Consider the following 19,682-nt stretch of genomic DNA (forward strand, 5'->3'; position numbering starts at 1 on the left):
TGAAGCAGCTTACTTGATTATCCATACATAATTTTTATTATTATTATTATTATTACTACTATTATTATTTTTTTGAAAAACATTAAAATGCAAGCATCTAATATGATACGTCTGTGGGGTTAACGAGAGAGCAGATGTGGGCCAACAAATGGTTTAGGTTAATGTTCATTGTGATGTTTCTGATCATTTTGTTGACTTTATTTGATTCAAATAGGTGTGTTCGACTTGAACTGCGCAGACTGATTGGTGTATGACATGAAAGTACCACAACAGCGATTAGAGAGCAGGTGGATCTGTATGCTTTTGAATCGCTCTTGCGGTACTATGTCATACACTGATTTGTCAGTGCAGCGTCCCTTCAACTAGGACTGAGTGTGGTGAAGCAGGGTGGGGTCGAGCAGTGAGGCCGGTGGGGAGATTGAAAATAGGTGACACCTGCGAGACAGAATGGTCTCAAATCCCATGGAGGAGCTCCGGAAGGAAAAAAGGAGAAAAGACGACAATGGAAGGTGAGAAAGTACCAGGGACATTTTATTTTGTTGTTTTATTACATGTTTTGTTTTGGTGATTAAACTTTACATTATATGTTTGCCGGTTCCCACATACTTCTTCCCTGAACTATGATCTTTGCTACACTGGTGCCAAAACCCTGGAGGAAGGAGGGAAATGCTATCCAAGAGCCCTTGCTGCTGAGGGGGCTTGTGGTGCTAAGGAGGCCGGGCAGCACGAAGGAGCTCCAGTGGCTGCCCGAGGAGGTGCTGCTGAAGCGATTAATTATGCAGGATGGAGAAGCTTGCTTAACAACAGAGCACAAACTATGAAATTCAACTGCTAATTATTATTTTTATATATAATAATCACATCTGTAAAATAGCTTGTCAATGTCAATTGTATGTATATATACAATTAAGTCCTCAACCCAATGAAAGTCTAGGGGACATCAGGGAACTTATATTGACCCTCATCTGACCAGCTTAATTATATACTGTAGCACTTAGATGGGGTTAGAGAGGTCTGTCTGTAAGATGAAGCTGAGGCTGTGCAAAGTTAGAAATGAAATTGCTTTAGGACTGGAAACCATCCTATTGTGGTTGACTCCCAATAAGAATACAGAGTGGATCAGTTATATTTACTACAGGATTAATTACACAAATAAGGCTTTAACTTATCTGCACGAGTAGATGGACGGAACTAGTAACATGACTATGCAAAATAGAATTGCTTTAGACTTCTAATTAGCAGAAAGAGGATGTCTGTGTACCATGTTTGGAGATAAATGTTGCAGTTTTATTCCAAATCACACCTCTTCTAATTTCACAAAGGAACTGCCTAAATTAAGGGTTTGCAGAATGAAGTAGCATCCGACACAAGCCACCAAGGGATCTCCTTGAATACTCCTTGAGCATTTTTGGCTGGATTGCCCTATGGATACTGTCAGGTTTACGTTCTGATTTGGTTTAGATTTATGTGTTCCCAGTTCCTGTGTTTACTTCCTAAGTTGACCTAGTTATCATATCAACCTATTGTGTCCATCTGCCTCTTGTTAATTCACTCATTTAGTCTGTGTATATATACTCCCTGTTCAGTTAAATTCCTTGTCCGTTCTTATGTCTATTAGAATGTCTCTTAAGTGGTTGTTCTGTTCCTTCGTCTTGAACTCCCTCCTGAGTGTTTGCTAATTTAAGTTTTACTGCTACAACTAGATCCTGCTCAAACTCATCCTTGCTGAAACCACCTAGCTGTCTTTTCTTGGGTCTCTGATATGTATGAAGATTCATTAGTATATCTCACTTCACCTCTCTTAACCTGTATACTCAAGTCAGTTACAAAAGCCTGGTCATGAATTACAGCTCATGCAAAGAAAACAATGCCTACTGCCCATAGCTGTAAAAACTGCAAACGCTCAGGCAACTTGGTGCAGAAACTGTACAGAGAATTTTCAAAACGTTTTCATGTAGCCATTCTTTCCTAAAACTGAGTTCATATAAGTGGCTGCACTTTCAACTGGTCAAATTTTAAACTGTTTAATTACTACAACACAAGTTCTGTCCAAGAATTACAACAAGGTCATTAAAAACAAAAAAACTAGCACACACTACATATTATTGTCATACATTCATGTTGATGAGAAGGATGTCAGCTTAAAACTGAAAAAAAAAAAAAAAAAGATCTAGAGGACAAAGTATGTGTAAAAAAAACCCTAAGACTACTATCATTATCAGTTAATATAAAGTAAAACAAACAAACCAGCAAAGATTTAGAATAAGCACATGCTGAAATTTAATTTTGGAACATATTTCACATAGAAACCAGCAGGTGGTGCACTTGCTCCTTTTTGAGATATGTTGGAATTACAGAGGCTAAAACTAAGTTCACATCCACATTGGTTTGGAGGTCTCAAGAAGCTGGGTGTCGTCAGGATACCGGACTCCCCATGAGTCTCTCCTGACGCAGAGAAATCAGTCTGTTCAACCACAACCTCTCTGCCTCCTCTTTATCCATGAACAGCTGCAAGAGAGTAAGAGAGCCAGTTCAGTTCAATTCATTTAGACTATTATATTCCAATGAACTTCCAAAGAACTTTACAACTCTGTCCATCATACAGTATCACTACAAGGACAGCCAAAACGCTATTGTGCCAAATTCTGAGTCATCTGCTAAGAGATGAGAGAATAAAAACTTTCTCAGACTTTTCCTTCAGAATTGAAGAACGGAAATTTATTTTTAATATATTGTAGTTTTTTCCTTAATATTCTGATTATGATGTGAATACTGAAAATACTTATCTGTTGTTTTTAGTGAAACACTGAAAAAAAAACAACAACTGAGGATTCACATACTGCTGTGATCACAGGGATTGTTTCAAGACTGGTGTCTTCATTAGGCAGAACAACAGAAAATATAAATATGTATCAATGCTGTTATGATTAATTGGGAAGATGAATGTAATTGAAGTGATGATTGAAGTATATTGATCTCTTTTTTATGAACTGAAAATAAATATAGAAATGCATAATAAATAGGATATCATTATAGTAAACATTGCAAAGTACAAGTGAATGATCCGGAGCCCTCATCCAGCCATGCAGGAGAATCTTACTGAGATCGGATAATCGGTGTCCACAGTTTGTAATCTGAGACTGTCTACTACTGTCTGCATGCACGTGATTTAAATCTCTCTTGTTGTTTACTCCCCTCAGAAGCGAGAAAATGTCTGGATTTGGCCAAGGTTTACTGATGTTATAGATCTGCAATGTAAGTAACCCTTTTGAAACAAATCTTTCCTATTGGTTTCTAATGGATTCCAAGTCTGCTCTCTAATTGTCTCAGTTGGCTTAATATAGGACAATCACAGCTGTGATTAGATTTGGAGAAAGTGTAAATGGTATTGCATCATAAACACATCAGACAGGGTAATACACGCGGTTGATTCGGATGTCAGCATAAAGGGAGAATTTGAGTGATTCCCACATTAGTTGTGCTTATGAGTTCCTTAAGTTTGGAAGTTCCGGATTCTTCTCCAACACTCATCACTCATTTCCTTCATCCAAAAAACACGAGAGGCATGAAATCAAATCTACGCTTTGGAAAGACTGATCACTTCCATCCCGCTGCACGCGGATGTGCGTGCGCATTATAAGTGTGTCATTTACATCGGGTTAGGGTCCGCCCGTAGCATTCATTGCGGGGTCTCTGTTTGACTGGGAAACACGTGCACGTGTAGCGTTAATAGACTGAGGGTGTATGTCGCCTGGTTCCCTGCACGTTATCTTTTGTAGGCGATTCTGCGACACGACAACGAGCCTCCTCTGACTCTTAACGCACCTAGCGAAGCGCAGCTAACGAGTTTGAAATTACAGTAGATACAGTAAGTGGTGGTGGCTAAATGATTGAATCATTACTGGTGATCAGGGCTCTCTCGCCTTGGGCATATTGCTGCAATAGATCAGCCTGTCGAGCTCATCTGCATCAGTCACACATAACCCAGTTTGCCGAGTGAGAGAGATGGAGCGCACTTTCATAGGAAATTCTGTCTGCGAATATTACTGAGGGTGCATAAGAAGGGCCCTGTGTGGGTTGTCAAGAAGTGGAGCTTCTGAAATAGGCAATTTCTACAAGGGTGGGGGGAAATATGTCTTGGGAGAATAGAAATATTGATCGGAGGCCTTCTGGGAAGCTTATTGTAACTTTGGATGTAAGGCCTACGACACAAATGTCTTATTTGATGTCAATTATGCATACTTTTTTTCTTTTCTTTTTTTTTATTCGAAAGACTTTCCAATTTTAACAATCACACATTCTGTTTTTTAACAAGCAATAACAACAACAAAAATATACTATGGTTAATATGGTTAAAGGATTAGTTCACTTCAGAATTCAGATTTCCTGATAATTTACTCACCCTTATGTCATCCAAGATGTTTGTCTTTCTTTCTTCAGTCGGAAAGAAATTTCAGTGCAGCTCCAAAGGGCTCTACATGATCCTAGATGAGGAACAAATCTTATCTAGTGAAACGATAAAAAATAAAAAAATAAAAAAAATAAATATATATATATATATAAGGTTCGACACCTTCATTTGAGTCCAGCTGTGTTTGATTATACTGATTGGACTTGATTAGGAAAGCCACACACCTGTCTATATAAGACCTTACAGCTCACAGTGCATGTCAGAGCAAATGAGAATCATGAGGTCAAAGGAACTGCCTGAAGAGCTCAGAGACAGAATTGTGGCAAGGCACAGATCTGGCCAAGGTTACAAAAAATTTCTGCTGCACTTAAGATTCCTAAGAGCACAGTGGCCTCCATAATCTTTAAATGGAAGACGTTTGGGACAACCAGAACCCTTCCTAGAGCTGGCCGTCCGGCCAAACTGAGCTATCGGGGGAGAAGAGCCTTGGTGAGAGAGGTAAAGAAGAACCCAAAGATCACTGTGGCTGAGCTCCAGAGATGCAGTCGGGAGATGGGAGAAAGTTGTAGAAAGTCAACCATCACTGCAGCCCTCCACCAGTCGGGGCTTTATGGCAGAGTGGCCCGACGGAAGCCTCTCCTCAGTGCAAGACACATGAAAGCCCGCATGGAGTTTGCTAAGATGGTGAGAAATAAGATTCTCTGGTCTGATGAGACCAAGATAGAACTTTTTGGCCTTAATTCTAAGCGATATGTGTGGAGAAAACCAGGCACTGCTCATCACCTGTCCAATACAGTCCCAACAGTGAAGCATGGTGGTGGCAGCATCATGCTGTGGGGGTGTTTTTCAGCTGCAGGGACAGGACGACTGGTTGCAATCAAGGGAAAGATGAATGCGGCCAAGTACAGGGATATCCTGGACGAAAACCTTCTCCAGAGTGCTCAGGACCTCAGACTGGGCCAAAGGTTTACCTTCCAACAAGACAATGACCCTAAGCACACAGCTAAAATAATGAAGGAGTGGCTTCACAACAACTCCGTGACTGTTCTTGAATGGCCCAGCCAGAGCCCTGACTTAAACCTAATTGAGCATCTCTGGAGAGACCTAAAAATGGCTGTCCACCAACGTTTACCATCCAACCTGACAGAACTGGAGAGGATCTGCAAGGAGGAATGGCAGAGGATCCCCAAATCCAGGTGTGAAAAACTTGTTGCATCTTTCCTAAAAAGACTCATGGCTGTATTAGATCAAAAGGGTGCTTTTACTAAATACTGAGCAAAGGGTCTGAATACTTAGGACCATGTGATATTTCAGTTTTTCTTTTTTAATAAATCTGCAAAAATGTCAACAATTCTGTGTTTTTCTGTCAATATGGGGTGCTGTGTGTACATTAATGAGGAAAAAAAATGAACTTAAATGATTTTAGCAAATGGCTGCAATATAACAAAGAGTGAAAAATTTAAGGGGGTCTGAATACTTTCCGTACCCACTGTATATATATATATATATACACACACACACACACACACACTTTTTAACCACAAATGCTCGTCTCGCACTGCTCTTTGATGCGCCACGCATTACATAATCACGTTGGAAAGGTCACGCGTGATGTTGGTGGAAGCACCACGATAGGGTGAAAACTCCATCTCATTTTCTCCTCCAACTTCAAAATCGTCCAACATCGTTGTTTTACCTTTTTTTGAAAAGACTCTTTGACTTACTTAGTCTTTGCACGTTCACTTTGTAGACACTGGATCGGTACTTCCGCCTACGTCTCATGCGTGACCTTTCCAATGTGATTACGTAATGTGTGGTACATCACGTGGCGAGCATTTGTAGTTATAAAGTATATACATTTTTATTATTTTTAGAAAATGACCAATCGTTTCGCTAGATAAGACCCTTATTCCTTGTCTGGGATTGTGTAGAGCCCTTTGAAGCTGCACTGAAACTGTAGTTTGGACCTTCAAACCGTTGAAGTCCACAAAAATCCTGCAATGTTTTCCTCAAAAACCTTCATTTCTTTTTGACTGAAGAAAGAAAGACATAAACATCTTGGATGACATGGTGGTGAGTAAATTATCAGGAAATTCGAATTCTGAAGTGAACTAATCCTTTAAGTAGTTACACATAAAAAACACACTCTTACATTGGGGTGAGCCAGGGTGTCGCTGTCATTGTATGTGATGGAGGTGGGCAGAATGGTGACTTCCTCTTTTATGGTTTCTGCCTCTTTCTTGATCTCTGAAGCTTCAGTCACCTATGAATAAACATAGGTGTTCATTGTTGTTTTTTACAACAACCCTGAGAAATCACACAGAGCGCTCATGTTTCCATCATTCCAAACATTCAAATAAACCCCCACTTTGAAAGTTAAAAAGAAATGCTATCATATTTTATTCTTATGAGGTCCACTGTTTTTGGTGCCAAAAATAATCTATAATTTAAAAAAAATAAAATAAAATTGACACCTTTTCTTTAACTGCAGTCTTGGCAGTGGCCTGCAGACTTTAGTTCCAACCCTAGTTAAACACACCTGTCTAATTCTGAACACCATGATTAGCTTGTTTGGTTAGGGTTAGAGCTAAAAATGGAAATTCAGTTCCATTTTATATTAGGTGGCCATAACTAGTATGTACTTACATAAAAAATGAGAACAATGTACTTATTGGGTTCGTATTTTGCAAAACACTTTTGCTGCTACTGAAGTGGGATACGGGTAAAGTTAGGGACAGGTTTGGTGGTATGGGTAGGTTTAAGGGTGGGTTAAGGTGTAAGGGATGGGTCAACAGTGTAATTATGAATGTAATTACAGAAATTAATTACAGATGTAATTACATGCAGGTATTTTTAAAATAAGTACAATGTAAAAACATGTATGTACACAATAAGTGCATTGTATCAAATGATTCATTTAAATGTAAGTACATAGCAGTTAAAGACACCTAATACAAAGCGGGACCGAAATTCTGTCTCACTTTATACGTATTTGTGGAGCACAAAAGAAGATATTTTGAGAAACTAAAACTGTTTGGTTACCAGCATTCTTCAAAATATCTTCTTTTGTGTTCCATTGGGAGAAAGTCATACAGGTTTGGAACGACATGAGGGTGAGTAAATGATGACAGCATTTTCATCTTTGAGTGAACTATCAGTTTGATTTAAACAGGCTTTATGCTGCTGTTTTTGGCATCTTTTTTCAGCTTTTAATAATGCTTATTTTGTACTGAGAAGGAAGTGAGTTCAATGGGCTAAGTTAAATTTCATTGACCCATTTAAACTGGAGTTAGCGGGTGCAGCTGAAAGGTTAAGGGTTTGCACGCCATAATGAGTCATTCTTGAACCAGAGTAAAGTTGAGCAGACACTTATCTGCTGGTTAGTCCAAGGGGATTGTCCTTGTAAAGACAGTGAGACGTTGAGTGCAATTCTATCCGTGAACAAATGATGGCAGTATAATCATAACTCTTGCAGAAGGCATCTGCAGTCTCTTGTCCTTTATAACATCTGTATCCAACACAGGCCTACCAGATTCCTGTCTCTAATGTCAAGGCCATGGTCTGTTAAGTGAGAGTTGGCTGCAAAGTATAGCTGCTTTATCTGAGCTCAGAGCATCCAATTACATCTAATGGAAATTATTGAAAGAATCAAATGTGTGTTATTGTGTGGCTATGTGTATTTGTGTTTGTCCAAAGAATGTCCTCCGTTTTATTTAGATTGAGCTTTTATTGCTCTATCTACAGAGCTGTTTGTGCATTCAGAAAAAAACAAAACAAAAAAAAAAACATGTAAGTATAGTGATGTTAAGTGCTGCTCTAGCATCAGTTCAGCCATTCTCAGTGGAGCACTGAAGTCTGCACAGACAGACCTGAGATCAGCACGGGAGAGCGCCTGGCCCTTCTGGGCTGTAATCTATCATACAGGCTCATTTCAACTGTCACCTTTTGTCTCAGACCACAGAGATCTGTGAGCATTTGTTAGTAATCTAATTTGAGCGGTAAATGTGAATGCTGGCGGGACCAGATTCAGTAAAGCTCTCTGTGGAGAGAGTGAACAAGGCCCGGTGTGGCCCACCAACGGGCAGATGCTTTTCAAGAGCCCGAGCTCAAGTGGACAGGTGCCACAGAGCAAACGGAATTTAATGGGAATCATTTCATCTGCAGACAAACAGTACATAACTCGGCGAAAGGAAATCAAATAAAAGAATATATAGATATGAGAAGGAAGGCAAAAAGAATAGAGAGGGAGAGAGCGAGAGATGTACCTTGGTGGCATCCCGAGATGATTTGAAAGCCTGAGGAACAAAGGAGTCACTCTCAATGGCCTCGATATCCTTTATCCTCCTCACCTGCTCCGCAAGAGATAATTCCTCTAGAAGAACAAAAAACAGAGCGGTGAGTGGACAGACGAGAGGTCATCTGGGCAGGTCAATTGGTCACAAACCACAGGAACAGAAAAACATCATGCTGATGGATTGGTCTCAATCTAATGGATACTGTTGAGCCGGTAGTGCACATGTTTATGTTCATAACACATAAAAACAATGGGGATGCAGGTTGTGTCCTGATACCATTCCCCCTCTCTTTCGCCCAGGTTCAGTATGTCAGTATACCACCAGACTCCAGCAAAAGAACAGCATACTGTCTAAACAAGCAAGAACACTAAAAATGGGGGAAAATAGAATACTTAAGAAAAGCAGATGGTGAGTGAAAGAAACAGGAAGGAAAGCTTGTCCAAAAAAAAAAAAAAAAAAAAAATCAAACAAACAAACAAAAAACACTGATGTTGGTTTGAAAAAGCCTATGTTGTGTTATGTCACCATAGCTCAAATTCCAAAATATAACAGAACATTAAACATTAACACATCTTTATATAAATCTTTTGCAAAATAAAACTTTATTTCCACATTTATTCCCCTTATACAGTCTGACACAAAGCATGCTGGGATCTAGAAATCTGCTGCTACACATTGTTTAATATAATCAGATTTTGTTCAACTTTTCCCTATTAAGTATAATGAACTGTTTCATTGAATATTTGAGTGAAATGAATTAATTTAATTAATTACAGTGTAAAACCAAGATGGATGGATAAACGGAAATGATCACACATTACATGAAAAAAGATGACTTAGAAAACATACTGAACAGAAGTCAGAATAGACTGTGGATGTAACTTGAAATGTGATTCCGTATATAGAGATATTGTCAGAAATGTTGGTCTCAGAAGATGATGTAGATATGTTGATCTATAATAACTTGATTGCTCATGGCATCATAACATTGAAGCCACTGATTTCACTAACTAAATGTTACCCAACCAAACAGCTTTTACTGTAGGTCCGTAGACTGTACTGTACAGTCAGGTTATTTGTTTAGAGTTGAGAATATATGCTGCTTATTCAAAGTGAAAGTGGGTGATGTTCATAATTATTACACAGTATTGAAGCGAACATCAGACCTGATGATGGACAAGGCATTATAACATATGTAGGACACTTGCAAATGTCAAAGTGTTCATTCTGAATACAGATTTATGCTTTGTAAGCTATGCACACAGAACTTAATTCACCTTGTACAGTGATTCATTGTCTTCATAAAAATCAATAACATCTTGTCATTAAACCAGTGTCTTAATGCAGAAGGTTCAATGTTTTTTTTAACATTAATTTACCTAAAACATGAAATTACCAAAAAAAAAAAAAAAAAAAAATGCTTTGTAAACTTAACCTATTCTAACAAAATGTTGAACATAACATATTTCTATGGGAATTGACTAGTAAAAAGCCAACAAGTTGTGCTGTCCAGTCCGCTCTTTAATTCTTCTTCTTTCTTAAGTTCTCCAAGAGTCTGAAGTGGATGCTGGTCAAAAAATTAAAAAGTAACGCTTCATAACTCATTAAAAAACAGCCATATGGGCATGAAGATGTGCAACTTGTGTTTCCAAGCATGTATGTTGTCATTCCGAGCAAAATGATGCATGGTAAACAGACTGAAATCTTAATGAATTATAGTATCACAGGCTCTTATTATGGTATTTGATGTATATTGTATTCAAATCAAGTTCTCCTATTAATCATATTAAGAGATACATATGCCAATGATTAATATTCCCTTCATAATTACATACTTACATAATTACACATATACTTATATAATTACACATATACACATATATATATATATATATATATATATATATATAGGTCGGACTGATACACAGCATACCTTGTCATGTCTGGTCAAGTTATCGGCTGTCAGTTGTTGACGTCCTCTGGTGGTTGGGCGTACTGATATGCACGCTTAAACTTCTAATTATAGTTTAGAATTCCGTACTTAGAGATCAGTAGTTAAAATCTTGTCAGTCCATATGCCCATTTCTCTCACTCTACTCATTCATTCAGGAACTAAAGACCTGCAGTGAATTTGTTTGGAACTATTCTCATAAACAGATAAAACTAGCTATATTGTGTCTAAAAAACTTAAGCTACTCCATATTAACTTCTTGTTTATTGACCTGTTGTATTAAAGCAACATCAAACTCGAAATCATGCTGTCAGTCTGAATATAAACTCTGATTGCTGATTGCTGTCAGAACATTGGTGCGCTTGTTTGTGTGATATTGCTAAATTAAGACATTCTAAAACATAAAACACAATGTATTACTGATTCACCCACAATTTAATCTCTCTCCACACATATGCATGCAAAAATGCTCATAAACAAACACTATTAGGCAGAAAGAATGCTTTGGCGTGCAAACACACACACACACACACACACACACACACACACACAGAGAGAGAGAGAGAGAGAGAGAGAGAGAGAGAGAGAGAGAGATCCCTGTGCTAATGAGAGGAATTAATTTAATCCATTAACTGCCAGGGAGCAACTGTCACAACACATCTTCTTGCTCTGCTCGTTTAATGAATAAATGAATATTTGCTCTGGTTTTCTCTGTTAGCAGAAACACACACTCTCTCTCTCTCTCTCTCTCTCTCTCTCTCTCTCACACACACACACACACACACACACACACACACACGTGCACTCAGCTTTTAGTGTTTGTCTTATCATCTGGCTTATGAACAACTTAAACACTGTAACACTGTCATTCTTTCTTAGCAAACAGTTGGAAAATGTCTACAGAGAAAATTAAAACACTGATTCTAATAAGTATCTAGCTTCATTCAAGTAACATACTTATAGACATAGTTATTGTCACTGAAAGTGCGTACACACACACAAATACAAACGCATGTCAGTGCTAACATAAGATGTCATAAACATGCTCTGAGAAACAAACTTGCAGTAAAATGAGCTACTGGTGGTTTTTTCAGGCATGTATGTGTGTGTCCATACATAGTGATAACACAAACTTCGCCTTCTCAAAAAAAAAAAAAACATACTTGAGCATGAGGCAAAGCGGAGGCGCAATATCCTCAAGAAGTTTACAGCCTGTCCTTAAGATGACAGCAGTCCACTGGCTCGCAATCACACACTTATTACTCCTGTGTGTGTGTGTACTGAACATCTTAATGACTGATACATAGACACAAACACACAAGCCCACCCACATATATCTGTGACAACCTATCCTTGGCCCGGAACTCCATTAATGCCTCATACTTTTTGACAAACACATTATTGGTAGATAAAATGACTTCCATATGCTGTTTGTCAGATGTCAGTGAGGAAAGATATGTATTTCATAGGAAAATCAAAAATAATGGACTTTGAGAGAGGGGCCCGTACCGAGCAGATAGCAGAAAATCGATAGCGCTGTCGGAGAGACATCTCTGCCAGACACGATCAGCACAAGGCCAGGTCAAAGTTGACATTTAATATTGACACATTATCCACAAAATTAATTTAGAGTCCATTGTCGCTGCATTACACAAGCCTTATAGCAGTCTTAACCACAGAAAGAGAGAGAGAGATGGCATGGGATTTTGTTATTTTGAAGTATGTTTTTTTTTTCTTATTGCCCTAAAGGCCTAAATGGATACAACTGATGATTGGTTGTTTTTTTTTTTTTTAACCTGAATGAATGTAGATTTGGATGTAAAGATGTGAATAAATTAAAAAGAAACCTAGATTTGTGAAACAAAGAACACCAGACACCGCCAAGATACCCAGCATGATTAAATGCCCTTAAATACGGACTCTTAATAGCAGTCTCTCCACTTCCAAGTATGTTAAAATCAAACAAATGGTCCTCTCCAGAAGGCAGGACTGCTCGTTGTGCATGTGGCAACAGGAAACCACAAGAGGGCGATGTTCAACAACTCAATGTCCTATAGGAATGCGCCAGCAAGCACGTTCATCAAGGATACCAGAGGAAAGTGAACGCAAAACTCACTGTGTCTGATTAATTCCCATAATTGAATGCCTTACTTCCATGAGCAAAATTACAACAGCTCTCATCACTGATGGAATAATTAAAGCAGTAACTGCCCATCATCAGGTGGTTGGTCTCAAATGGCCGCAAATTCAAAGGTGCTTTTGAATGTCATGAGCAGGCAAAACAAGACCTAATGATGGCACTGCACTGATTGAGAATGAAAAGTCTATTAAGATGCTTGCAATAAAATAAAACACGCAAATACACACATAATATATATGGAAAAACCTGAGGACCTCTCACATGCACTGGCACAGCTGTGTTTATGTGATTGCTGGAAATAATCTAGCTCAGCAGTTCTCAACCTTTTTGACTTCAAAACCCCCCATTGCTCACAACAATATTCAAAAGTTCCATGACTTTCCAGTCATTTGTATAATACATATATTCCTTACTCACAATTTCTACCTGATACAATATTTTAAAACTTGGTGTCATTATAATATGGCCATGGAGTTTTAATTAATTTACTTTACATAAGCAAAAAAAAAAAAAAAAAAAAAAAGACACCAGGCCAGACCATGACTAGGCCCAGCTGCCAAGTTGAGAACCACTGATATAAATCTACCTAGATCACATAAAATACATAAATTCACATTTCAATCTATGTGCATTTACAAACACGCAAAAAGTTGAACTAATTGTTAAACACACATTGACATTCCCTCTATGGTAAACCGGAATCTGGCCCCCCTCTCAGCATCAGGCTAAGATATGTAATTCAATACTCAATTTAGCCCCGTCTCTGTGGATAGATTTATTTATTTATTTTTGGCACAGCTAATTGATAGAAATTAAGCCATTAATCAAGCCACTAGCCATCATTCAGGCCAAAGAAGATGAATACAAACTTTCATAATAACCACCTTCCCCATTTTAGACCTCATTAGCATTAATTTTTAATGCAATTATGCTATTCTTTTACGCTGAGCTCATAAATTACGACTCTTTTGTTGCCGACTGGCCTTGTAAAAGCCAGGCTAATGCTTTGTAGTCTGATCTTTAAGGCAATTACTGGCTTCTTCAGTCTTTTATCTCCCTGCATTTCCAATAACCTTCCATCTAATGATTTATCTGGGCAAACCCCTGACACGCATCCGACTCGCCCCTCTTCCATTAACACTGTCTTTATTTATCTGGGAAGATCTGGTGTCTAAATAAAGATCCTCTCCCGACGAATGCTGCTTGACTTTGTGTGAGTGCTGCCGACGACAGAACGAGAAAATGTGGTTTTGTTCAATCCTTTGTGATTTGCATCGAGCGCGCTGGCTTGTCACAAAAGAAACCTAGATGAAAGGTCAACGCGCTAACTTAATTACACGTGCAGGATGATACGTGTGACACCAAAATCTTCCATTAATTCTTTTTAAATACAGCATGTCAGTGAGATATACTCATTTACACCTCGTTCAAGCTAAAAGATCGAAAGATTTCCATATGCAAAGCTAGAGAAGGCTTTGGGTGAAAAACGTGTCTGGCTGCTGGTCAAGTAATAGTTTTTGACTGCATTGACTGGCAAAGCTGATGCGAACACTGAAAATGCATCAAGTGCGTAATGAGCAGCTATTAGGAGCATTGATTTGCTGATTTCAATTGATAGTTACCCGAACAAAGTGGCATGTCAATATTTGCTAACTAACTAATACCCTCTCGGCTCTCTGCCTTGACAAATGAGATCTCAATGAACAAAGAGAGTTTGCAATCATGGCCAATGTCTCCTTCTAGTAACACGCACTCAGACCATGTTTGGAGCAGATCGCACTCCACAAGTGGGCCAAATAAATAGATTCTTTAGCAATATGATATGTGTCTCACTTGATATGGGTCATCTACAAGTGAATCTCTCCATCCTGAGCTGATGTTAGCTCATGCCAGATGCCGCTAATGTCCCTAAGGGTCTAAAGCAGTATGTGTGTGAGAGAGACAGAGAGAAGTATGCTCTGGAACCCAATTGGATTTAGCTGTAGGACAGAGGATTTCCTCAGGAATAGTCACTCTAATAGATGTATGTATGATCTGCTCACAAAGGAAGCTGAGGAAGTCCCAAACCTAGTCCCATAATGACGCTTCAAACTAAATACATCAGACTGCAATAATACAAACACAGCAAAAGCTAGCAACCAAATTCTTCATAAACTTTTCCTGTACTTTGTTGTATGATCCTACACAACATTTCTTTATTTTCTTATTTTTCCTGCTGAAACAGCATCAGTTTCAGCATATGGATTGTATTAAAGCAAGAAGTCATTACAGCATGAAGCATTATTGGTTTGTGGAGGTTTTATCAATATCACTGATGGCTGATGCTTCCAGCAGGAATTACAACTTTCATTCAAGACAATTTGATGTTTAATGCCTAATTTAAAGTTAATCCCCCTTACTCATCAAATAATTTAGCAATTCCGTGTAAAACTGCATTACTGTACTGTAATATTTGTGGATCAGTGTGACATTTTGTAGCATGTAATCATCCGTTCATAGCGCAATGTTACATGGATGCATGAGGAAGCAGTGAAATAACCGACAGTACAAAAGTACCAAAAAAAGAATATATGATCAATATGTGATCAAATAGTGTTTAAAGCATTTTCACATTTTCATCTCTAAATGTGGCACGAATGGCATAATACAGGTAAAAGCTCATATGATTAGCTCATTATACTGTTGACTTGATAATGCCTGCCTATTATGTTTCTTCATTGCAATGACTGTGATAATGCAGACCTCTCATGCTTGCAAGTGATCCACAAATCTGCTTAAATAGGTGAAACTGGTGCTATCCACTCAATATCACACAACACACACAAATAACACACAAATCAAACCCTAATTTAACCCTAACTAAACTTAAAATGATGATCTGTGAGTGAGCTGGGTTTTAACAGTGTTTAATGTTAAGGTGTTCTAGAAAGTGTTAACTAATGTTCTCAACAGAAAGTAATACTAATACTAATAGCAGAACCTAATAATAGCTGAACAATAGTTGGCAGTAACAGGTAAATGCTAATAAATATGCAATTTACTGTAGTTATTTTAAAAACAAAAACTTGAGATTTTAAAGTGGCTTGATTTTAATACACAGTGTTAATACAAACATACAAAAACATTTGTTCTTAACATGCTAATGTTATGTTTTTCGCACATAGATTCAACACAAAACATTTTCAGCAATTTTACTCTTTAATTGCTTTATGGGATAATTCCTCCCAAAATGAAAAATAAATTCTTTCATCATTTATAAACCTTCATGTTCCAATCCTGTATGAATTTCTTTCTGCTGCAGAACAAAAATGAAGATATTTTGAAGAATACTGGGAAACAAACAGTTTTGGTGACCATTAACTTCCACTGCACCAACAACAAAAAAAAACAAAAAAACACTTGACACATTTCTCAAAATATCTCCTTTAATGTTCTACAGAAGAAAGGGAGTCATACAGGTTTGGAACTGTATGAGGGTGAGTTTGATGCAAGAATTAGTCTTTTTGAAATCATACCAGTCTGCTTATTGCAAATTAATGGACTACGATTGGCCTCAGCACTATGCACATGCTCTAAAAAACAATGGTGATGTGCAATGAATGCAATACAAGCAAGGTATCGAACCAGTCTGTATTAAATATTGGAATACTCGGACAGAGAGATGGAGACTCTAGCTCGAATACACAAAAAACCTGCTGCAGCTCGGTCATAACTGCATATGTAAACATACACAGATGGATGTTCTTGTCTAATGGCAATGAAATGGCATACATTAACATTAGTTACTGCTAAAACAGATGTATCCATGATTTATAACAAAATCATACTTTGGTATAAATAATTTACAGTTCATGTCAATGCAAATACAAATGCACAATGAAAAACATCATCTATGTGCTTCCCGTTATTATCTCATAATGTCAAAACTGACCCATAACACATCAGATCCATAATGAGAAAGAAAAGTGTGTTTACTTTGTGTGTGTGTGTGCGTGTGTTTGTGTGTGTGTGAGACACGGCCAAACAAATGTCACTTTAACATGAACAACAAGATGAAAGAGAATGAAGGGATCTGGGAAGGAAAAAAAAGTGCAGCATTCTGAGGTTTTGCTGGTCAGCAGCTCCGTCACAAACATCTCTATAATTAAGGAAACACCCAACCGGCTAATTACGTAATTGGAGTTAGCCTTTAAAACACAAATGATGTCATCAGACATAAAACAGCAAGATTTGCAGACTAAGAGCCTCTCCATTCATGAGACCGGAGCTTTACGCTATACTGCAACTCTCATTTATTCTTATCTGCAAGACAAACAAATCAGATTCACAGATATTTATGATCAGCATTATTTCACAGAGCTGTAGTGTAACTCACCCTGCAAATCAGAGGGTCGTTTTCACGTAATTGACTGCAGAGAAGGTCACTGCCACAATGCGGGCTGACTCATTTGGCTAATTAAGAACAGTGCCCCAGTGACCTCTGTCTTGGGCAAATAACCCATGAGTATTTTAAAACCTTGCACTCTGCTTTACTGAAAGAAAATAAAGTCTGATTTCATTGTTTCTGAGAGTTGAATATAGCAAAACATACATGCTGATGCTTTTGTTAATACTAAGGCAGTTGATCGATTAAAAAAAAAAAAATTACTGTAATTTATCGCACCCAACATTGAAAACTTGTAATCACAATGAATCTCCAAATTAATGTGAAAACTTCAAAAAGAAAGTATTTTAAATATTTGATATTTTTAAATATGTTTCATGCCATCTTTTTACTTATTACTATGAATGAAGGCCAGTGTCACTGACACCAGTACTGATACTGATGCTGACTGATTTATCAGTATAATTGAAGGACAGGCCTAAAGCAAGTTATGTTTTTATTTATCATTTATTAACAAGAATATAAATATTATAATTGATCATGTAATTCACTTAAAGATGAGTTCACTTCAGAATTAAAATTTCCTGATAATTTACTAACCGCCATGTCATTCAAGATGTTTATGTCTTTCTTTTTTCAGCTGCAAAGAAATTACGTTTGAGGAAAACCTTCCAGGATTTTTCTCCACATAGTGGACTTCACTGGGGATCAAAGGCTTGAAGGTCCAAATTGCAGTTTCAGTGCAGCTTCAAAGGGCTCTACATGATCCCAGCCAAGGAATAAGGGTCTTATCTAGCGAAACGATCTGTCATTTTCTAAAAAAAATAAACAAAAAATATATACTTTTTGACCAAAAAATGCTTGTCTTGCACTGCTCTGCGATGCGCCACACATTACGTAATCACGTTGGAAAGGTCACACGTCACGTAGGCGGAAGTACCACGGCAGGCCGAAAAACTCATTTTGTCCTCCAACTTCAAAATCGTCCGACATCGTTGTTTTACCTTTTTTTTTGTAAAGGGCGTTTGGCTTAATCTTTGCACGTTCGCTTTGTAAACACTTGCTCGGTACTTCCGCCCAAGTCACGCGTGACCTTTCGAACATGATTACGTAATGCGTGGCGTATTGCAGAGCAGTGCAAGATGAGCATTTGTGGTTAAAAAGTATATACATTTTTAGTTTTTTTTTTTTTTTTTTTTTAGAAAATAAAAGATCGTTTCACTAGATAAGACCCTTATTCCTCGTCTGGGATTGTGTAGAGCCCTTTGAAGCTGCACTGAAACTGCAATTTGGACCTTCCACCCGTTGTACCCTGGTAAAGTGGAAAAAATCCTGGAATATTTTCCTCAAAAACCTTAATTTCTGAATAAAGAACATAGACACAAAGACATCTTGGATGACATGGGGGTGAGTAAATTATCACAAAATTTTAATTCTGAAGCAAACTAATCCTTTAACTCACTTAATTTAAAGCTGCAGTCCATAACTTTTTTTTGGTTAAAAATGATCCAAAATAAATTTTTGAGCAAGCACATAACCAGCCAGTGTTCAAAACTATCTCCTTACCTTAGCTCTATTCACAACAGTAAACTTGTAATAATGTTTTATAATAAGAGTGGTACTGGTGGGTTTCCACAGGAAATTCGAGCATGTAGCCATTCGTCTTTGCGTCATTACGTCACGCCTTCAAACAGAAAGGAAGGATTCCCAGCTAGTATCATGCTATATCATGTGAGGATGCTGCAGGTGATGGATAATTTATAGCCTTTTCTCACAGCAGCTGAAATAATTAAACTTATCATTTTGATGGCAGATTGTAATCCAGAAAGATCCAAATGACAATCATCAGTGACAACTGGAGATTCACCCGTAGTCAAAAGCAAAAGATGTCGGACTGCGGAGTGACTACAGAAATTGAAATCTACAGGTAACGCTAATACACAATAAATACACAGTCACGCAATGCTGAAGTCGTTAACATTAAAGGGGTCATGAACTGCATTGTTTTATTGTTTTATAATGTTTCCTGGGGTGCACTTATAATGTTAGTATGTTTTTTACATCCAAAATTGTCATAATTTATAAATAAAAGGCATTTTTCCTACCCTGATTTTAGCCCTCTGGTTTGAATGCTCTATTTTAAGGGGCGTGTCTGCTGTGAGACTTCAGTGTAAATGCCCACTGCTGTGATTGGCTAACATATTTCCATTTGAAATAGCTAAGTATTACTCTCTCTTTTAGCGCGTTTTTACTATTACAGCTCTCAAGGTTAACCAATCGTGAAAAGTGTTGCATTACATTTAGATCTAAGGCATTATATTTATATCGTGGCATGAAAGGTTGCAGAGATGAACACTGTAGCAGATCACAGACATGTTGAGCGCACGAAAGCAGTGATCTCGAATTTCTGTACACTAACAAATGCTTTCATCTTAACTAACAGTGCAAACGCGATATAATTAAGAGATTCGTTAAATAAAACGGGAGTTTCGCGCATGTCA

At 37.8% G+C, this 19,682-nt stretch overlaps 1 protein-coding gene across 4 annotated transcripts in view; it reads right to left on the reverse strand.

The window, feature by feature from the left end:
• Positions 1 to 505: 505 nt before the first annotated feature.
• rsrc1 (arginine/serine-rich coiled-coil 1) overlaps positions 506 to 19,682 on the reverse strand; it is a 165,528-nt gene continuing 146,351 nt past the window's right edge. For 3 of the 4 annotated variants that reach the window (XM_051862166.1, XM_051862167.1, XM_051862165.1), the window contains 3 exons: positions 8,677 to 8,783; positions 6,564 to 6,674; positions 506 to 2,508 (listed from right to left, as the gene is read on the reverse strand). In XM_051862166.1, the coding sequence (XP_051718126.1) occupies positions 2,416 to 2,508; positions 6,564 to 6,674; positions 8,677 to 8,783 (311 nt within the window). In that variant the 3' untranslated portion in view covers positions 506 to 2,415. Of the gene's footprint in view, positions 2,509 to 6,279; positions 6,445 to 6,563; positions 6,675 to 8,676; positions 8,784 to 19,682 lie in introns of those variants that run through there. The other variant, XM_051862168.1, reaches the window with a different exon arrangement.

This window comes from Ctenopharyngodon idella, chromosome 15, assembly GCF_019924925.1.
Source record: "Ctenopharyngodon idella isolate HZGC_01 chromosome 15, HZGC01, whole genome shotgun sequence".
Taxonomy (NCBI): Eukaryota; Metazoa; Chordata; class Actinopteri; order Cypriniformes; family Xenocyprididae; genus Ctenopharyngodon; species Ctenopharyngodon idella.